This window comes from Anoplophora glabripennis, unplaced genomic scaffold (assembly GCF_000390285.2).
Source record: "Anoplophora glabripennis isolate ALB-LARVAE unplaced genomic scaffold, Agla_2.0 scaffold1422, whole genome shotgun sequence".
NCBI lineage: Eukaryota > Metazoa > Arthropoda > Insecta > Coleoptera > Cerambycidae > Anoplophora > Anoplophora glabripennis.
Window position 1 is genome coordinate 12,414 of NW_019417592.1, and position 7,254 is coordinate 19,667.

A 7,254-nucleotide genomic window follows, 5' to 3' on the forward strand; every position below is an offset into this window, starting at 1 on the left:
TCTGTTCTGGATTATACGCTACTGTATATTGAAGTCTTATTCCCTTTTGCCCACAAAATAGTCTAAAATCTTTTGAAACATATTCGCCTCCATTGTCACATCTCAATTTTTCAATCTTCAAATTAAATTTTGCTTCAACCATAGCAACATAATTCTTAAAATGTTTTAGTACTTCGTTTTTATTGCTTAATAAGTATGTCACACAGAAATGGGAAAAATGATCAGTAAACGTCAGAAAATATGACTTACCATCCCATGTAGCTGGTTTAATTGGTCCACATAAGTCGGTTGAAACAATTTCTAGCACTCTTTTTGCTTTTCTCTCTAGGGGTACATTTTCATATGGCATTTTTGTTTGTTTTGCCTTGACACATATTTCACACAGACCTGGAGTTGGAAATTTTGATGAGTGTCCCATCTTTCTATGTTTTTGCATCATTTCATCTTCATTCGCCATATTTGCACACTCTTAGCTTTTTCTTCAAATTCACAAAATATAATTTTCCTTTAAACTTTCCTTCTAGTACACAAACCTTATTTTTCATAATCTTTACTCGTCCTTTACCAAATATCAGTTCCAGACCATTTTCCTCTAATTTTCTAACCGAGAGTAAATTATAAAGTAAATTTTCACATACCCATACATTATTAATCGTAATTTGCCTACCAGTTTCCGATTCAAGTTCTAAACTTCCTTGATATTTCGCCACCATTGTCTGCCCTTGTTTTGCCACATTTATTTTATGATCGATATTCTTAATGTCCTTCAAATACTTGAATAAGTCACTCCTAACCAAATGATTTGTTGCGCCGCTGTCTATAACAAAACTTATATTGTTCTCATTTGCAGTTAACATTGAGTATTCACTGGTTAAAAATGAGATATGTCCATCTGTATCTCCTTCTTCTGTACTTTCTTGAGCACTATAAGCATTTCCATTTCCTCTTTTCATAAAACCGCCTCTTTGACCACTATAACTTCCTCGCATACCTTTATTCATTTGACAGTCTGCACGTTTATGGCCAACTTTATTACATAAATGACACTTAAAAGGGAAATGTCCATAATTTTCCACGTGATTTCCCGAGTTCGCATTTGAATTTGACATACTACCGCCTCTATTTAGGTTACCCCTCTGGTTTCCCCTAAAATTTCCATAGTTTTTCCAATTTCCTCTTCCGTGCCTCGATACGAATGTCATATTTGGACAACCTCCTTCTTTTACTTTTTCCTGCCTGGCTTCTTCCATGAGTAATTTGTTTTTAACAAACTCTATATCAATTGCCGTTTGATTTTGACAGAACATAACATCGATAGCAGTAGTAACACTTTGAAAAGATTCTGGCATTGTAGAGAGCAACTGCAGAATTAATTCTTCCTGGTCCATTTTTCCTCCTGCTGTTTTTAACTCAGAAACTGTATTATCGAATTCTGTTAAAAATGTTCTTAATGGAGTTCCTTCTATGTATTTTAGCCCTCTTAACTTTTTCTGCAACATTACTTGAGTTGAGATTCCCTTCTTGGCATATGTATGTTCCAAACTTTTCATAATCTCTGCTGCTGATAATTTAGTTTTTACTGATTCTAAAATATTATCAGATAAACACTGAATAATAATGGTTCGAGCTTTTACATCAGCTTTTTTCCATTTGGCTACTTCACTTGTATTTGTTTGTTCACGCTGCTCTTCCGTTAAAACATATAAAACTTCCTGTTGTTCTAGTAAAAGCTTCACTCGGTATTCCCAATTTGAATAGAAATTTCCGTCAAATGGTTTTACATAAAACAAATTTTGCTGTTTTTCCGCCATTTTCCTTTTTCTTCTGCCCGTGTTCTTACTTCCTATAGTGATTATTTCTACGAATTCCTCACTTCTAATTTCGGCCAGATGCAGATACTCCTACTGGGCCCATAACCTGTTGATGGTCTTTTAGTTGGCATGTATTACTTAACAATTAGACTCGATTTTAATTAAAGTAACTTTACTAGATGCAACTATTTCTGTACATACAACCACAGATACTCAAGAAGAGAGGATTACCAAAACAGCACCTCGCTTCTTCTTCTTGACTACCAACATAAAATAAATATGAGCTTTGGCACTGATAGCGCCATCTTTCCTCAAACAGAGGAATCTAATATTATTATTACAGAATTGGAATCAGAGTTTTCTACATGAATTACAATAGTTCTGTTTTTTTATGTATTGTTTTATTCGTGTATTCATACACATAATTTTATGTTCCTGTTTTATTTTTCTTGCATAGGTTAGGTGTGAACTGGCAATAGGATTGGTGATAAATGGTTCAGAGTTTTCGTTTTATATTATAAAAAAAAAGACCGATAATGTGAACACTTAACCCGAGAGGCAAGGGCTAAGTAAAATAAACAAATTCCTCGACTAGGGCAGATGAGATACAAGGAACCATACATTCACCATTCAGCACTCGGCATTCAGCATTTGACGGCAGACACCCTTATTGACTAGCTGTTTTAAGTGCTTTATGAACTTTTTATAATACAAATTAAAAACTTGTATTTAATTAAATATATTATAATATTCGCTGATAATTAGTGTGTTTCTAACATTATATTAGTTACGTATCCCATTAAAACTATATTTATTTTATTGAGAACATCATATCATTTTATGTAATAATTATATTATTAGGTATAAATGCCTGTGTTGTTAAAATTAACATTATATATAAACCACGGACGCACTGTATTCATATAATAAATGATTAACTAAACATTGAGCGCTTCTCTGTGTAAGTCTCAACATTCCAAATCCATAGCACAGTCAATGATCTGAGGATAAAGATGTGTTGCAATTCAAGGCACCTTCAAGAACCTCCCAGAACAAGTGAGTATTTATTAGTCCGCCTTACCTATCCTTTGTTATCTCTGTACTCACATTGCTTGATTGGCATACATTGATATTTTGTCATTTAAGTCTATAGACCTTGAAACAGGCAACCACACAATTCAACCATTATCCATTGTACAAAAACTAATTGTTTCATTTAAATCTAGTCAGGTTTATTTAGTTTCCATTAGATAAGAATTATTAAAGACTAAATTCAATTCTGCAATTAATCTTTATTAAATTCAATTCATGGCAGCAAGTAGACAAAGGTACACATCCAGATTTATCAACAATGAATTCCTCGGAACCAAATACAACGCTATACAGAGGAATACCCTTGACACTCAATTATTAAAATGCACTACCAATTTTCAGTGGAAATAAATCTGATACTAGATCCCTATACAGAATTAGTACAAAGTACATAAAAAATCCTTCCAAAAACTTCAAGACACCTTGAATCAAAAAAATTAGTGCGACCTACCAAGTTGTTGAGGTTAAAAAGATGAATTAACGGATTATAATCTACAATGTTGAACATTTTGGTGAAGATAGAAACCTGGCAGCCAATATAATTAATAACAACTTAGGTGTGCCAAATGAAGACATAATTGTTGTTGCTAAACTTAAGTACAGATCATCGTTAAATATTGTAATAGAAGTGTTACCTACTATTTATAAGGTTATCTTGCACAAAAGTTATTTGTTTGTCGGTTAGATGTTCAATTAGTGGCAACAAATGCTATAATACTGTAAAAATGCGAATAGCAAATTGCACCTAAATTTACCAACAGATCATGCTATATTTGACTTTGTATGTGATGTTTATAGATCTAAATTAGAGCAAATTAAATGTAAAATTGACTATGAATAAATTTCAGCAAATAAATGTTAAAAATAGGCCACTTAAATGTACAATAAATGTTAAAAATAGGCCACTTAAATGGACATTCACAAATCTTGATAACTTTCTGATATGGTAGTAAATGATAATTTTGACATATTTTGTGTATCCGAAACATGGATGGATGATGATAGTACACTGGCGCATGTATTAAATATTCAAAACTATAACATATTTTTAAGAAATCTACATCATAGGGTTGGAGGGGTAAGCATTTATGTAAAAGAATATTTTTATGCGAAAGTTGTACTTCAAGATTTTAAAGTTCTGGACGGTTTTGATCTTTTGTTTATAACAGTAAAATTAGGTAAATTATAGTTATTACTTTGTGTTTTCTACAAAGCTCCTAAATTAAGTGAGATACAATGTGTTGATGATCAAATGGACAATTTGTTATCATTTTTATCATTTATTGTTCCCCAATATGAAATATAATTTTTTAGGTGACCAATATAGATCAATTTCATGAAAATTCATTTTCATATTGTATGTCCTCTTATGGTTTTACTCAGCTCATCACTGAACCTACACGAATTACAAAGCACACTTATCGATGTCACTTTTTTTAATAAACCTTTGGTTGTGATAAATCTGGTGTTATGAATGTAGATAAAATTTCGGTCTACAAATTCATTTTCTGTAAGTTAAATATCCACTTTTCACAACCGCAACCATTTGTAAGAACATATAGAAATTTTAAATATATAAATATGAATGATTTTTTAGTAGATCTCCAAAATACTGATTAGGATAAGATATTATATTTACATAATATAGGTAGATGACAAAATTCAAAATCTAAATAGTACAATATTATTCTTGTCTTGTCTTTCATAATATCCTTTAATTTCCAGCACGACTCCAAAAAAAATTAAAGGCTCTGTTATTATAATTTATAATAATACAGAGATAATCGCATATTACATCATATGAAAATCTAATGTTTTCCTGTAGTTTATACTTACCTAGATAGTTTTTTCATCTGTTCATCAATTTCAACAATCTGTCTCTCAATTGTGGCTTCTTCTTGATCCTCAGCAATAATAGCACTGCTTTCACTATCTGCTTCTTTTATAGCTTTTACAAATTTTTCCCACTCTTCTTCTATAGGATTTTTATACTCTTGATTTCTAGCCTTAAAATTTATTTCTGCATACATTTTTCTTAATATTCTATAAAACATGTATACCTACTTTAGCATCTAATTTAGGGTCATCAAAAAAACCTTCAGGTAAAACATCTTTGTTCTCTGATATATCTTCAGTTTCCATCATTTCATGTTTTTTATGAAAGGGTCTTTTATTATCAGGTGTATTATTTTTTTTAATCTCATTAGCATCAAAAAAATTATCTGGTAAATGATCATTCTTAATATAATTTGTTTTATTTTCATCTTGATCAACATTATTTGAATTTTTTAGAATGCTTTTAATCTTTTTTTCTGAAGCATCAATTAAAGGAGGAGTCAAACGTCTCTTTAAAGTTGTAAAATTATTTGTTTTTTCTTTTAATTCCTTAGCTATTTCTACATTTTGTTTATGTACTTTTGCATTCACGTGAACTGTCCATACAGCTTCTGACCTTACTATTGATTTACATAAGACGCAAGTTAACTGATCTTGATCGTTATATGTACAGTGTGTTAAGGAATCAATTTTTTAAATTAGATAGAAAGCTATATATTACTATTTTATTATAATACTTGTTAGATTTCAGGATGTGTTTTATTTTCTGGGGGTATTTTGCAGTGCAGCTAATGGCGGTTTCCCACTAAACGGACAGTTGAGTTTATGTCGTTTGTATTTTCTAGAACCTGAAAAACAAAAACGAAACTGAAACAAACCCAAAACTCTTGTTTCCATCAAGCAGGCTACAGTTTGTTCTGGTTTTGTTTTTGTTTTCGCTCCTTTTCCACTAGTTGTCACGAGGAAATCAGAACACATTTTTCCAATAACCAACCAACATGTTTAGAGAAGATTTTTTTATTTAGTTATGGCTGGTTTATACTGTAGTCCTTGGAAAAAAAGTAAGTGTACATGTACGGTTAAAGTGTTTACTTGGTTAGTTACTTTGTATACTAGCCAAGTAAACACCTTAACCGTACACATATATATTTTTTAATAGCTATAATTCATTAATGAAATAAAATATTGTTTTTGAGAAGAAGAAAACGCCGCAACATAGATATTGGGTTATATCACTTAAATAGAAAACACAACACGACCATTTCCATTAAACAGACTCGAGTTTCAAAACACGTAGAAACCTTTTGATGTGACTGCTTTCGAGCGGGCCCCGAAAACCAAAACTTCAACTGTCGCAGAACATGCCAGTCTTCAAAAAGTTTGCAAAATGTTACAGTTTTGTTTTATTCGACATAACTTTGTGTTTTGTATTTTGGTTTAGTGGAAAACCGCTTTAAATACCCCTAAAAAAAACTGTTTATTAAACCCTACCTCGCCTATTTCCAGACACAATAAGAATGTATTTATTCAAAGTATGCAATATTATAGTAAATGTGAAAATATGAAAAATGTAATGTAATTACAAATTTCAAATACAAGAGATGTATGAAATATTTTTTGTTTACCTTATTACTTACTGCTCTATCGAAAATTTGGTACGTTGATATTATTTTTCGATTATTTAAAAAGGATATTTAGCTAGTGGTGATATAATCTTCTTTATGGCTTTTTGTTTAGTTTTGTGTTCATTCATAAATTTACGAAGTTCCATCTGTGAGACCTTTTTCTTAGAATTCTTAAATATTGCAGACATTTTAGGAATAACATTAAACTAAAAATAATCAATATTTTGTATAAAGTCAAAAATATAATGGAATATAACCTTGCTAAAATGATTTCTTGACGTTTATGACCAACGACCAATGACAGTGAACTAGATACACAGTGGAAAGGAGTCTACAGGGCCTTTCGATTTGGCAAAAATAGTAACTATTAGTAGCTAATAGCAACTTAGAGTTACTCTGAACTGATATTACTTGCTAATATGAAGTTATGACGGTACCAACATGTTTATACTTTTTGCAACTTTCTGAAAAGACTGACCAAGTAGAATTATCTCTGATGACAACATATTAGATTAAATTATTTCCCCCATCCTCAAAATAAAATGTCATTTTAACATCACACCAAATATAAAGAAAAAGTTTTAACTGAAATGTGCTTAGAATGTGCTCCAGCAAAAATTCTCTCCAAATAATATGTTGAACGAAGAAAGCATCGACATAGTTTCAATTTATGCAGTTCCGCAAAGCAAGAAAATATGAAATATTTGAAACAACTACGTCAGAAGAGCTTGCAGTAATGTTAACAAATCGAGTTTACGATATGAGGAAAATAAATGGAGAAATACATAAAGAAGGCAATATAAAAACTATTTGGAATATTATAGCTAAAACAATTGAAATATTGTTCTGTAATTAGGACAGTAATATAATAAACCTTTTACATACCTACA

At 30.8% G+C, this 7,254-nt stretch overlaps 1 protein-coding gene across 1 annotated transcript; it reads right to left on the minus strand.

Annotated features, from left to right (window-relative positions):
* Positions 1 to 533: 533 nt before the first annotated feature.
* Positions 534 to 6,615, minus strand: LOC108914856. The gene is made up of 6 exons (XM_018720770.2): positions 6,434 to 6,615; positions 4,968 to 5,406; positions 4,740 to 4,909; positions 2,043 to 2,121; positions 668 to 1,901; positions 534 to 600 (listed from the first exon to the last, which is right to left on the minus strand). The coding sequence occupies exons 1-6, from the start codon at positions 6,550 to 6,552 to the stop codon at positions 593 to 595; spliced, it is 2,049 nt and encodes a 682-aa protein (XP_018576286.2). The 5' UTR covers positions 6,553 to 6,615; the 3' UTR covers positions 534 to 592.
* Between the last annotated feature and the right edge of the window lie 639 nt (positions 6,616 to 7,254).

What these genes read in the sequence shown, in the direction of transcription:
- LOC108914856 (XM_018720770.2), bottom strand. Translation starts at nt 6,552, where the DNA reads ATGTCTGCAATATTTAAGAATTCTAAGAAAAAGGTCTCACAGATGGAA. An exon ending in ACCCTAAATTAGATGCTAAA is followed by an intron (nt 4,910 to 4,967) that starts GTAGGTATACAT and finishes ATAAATTTTAAG; the next exon opens with GCTAGAAATCAAGAGTATAA. An exon ending in CAGATGAAAAAACTATCTAG is followed by an intron (nt 2,122 to 4,739) that starts GTAAGTATAAAC and finishes CCTCTGTTTGAG; the next exon opens with GAAAGATGGCGCTATCAGTG.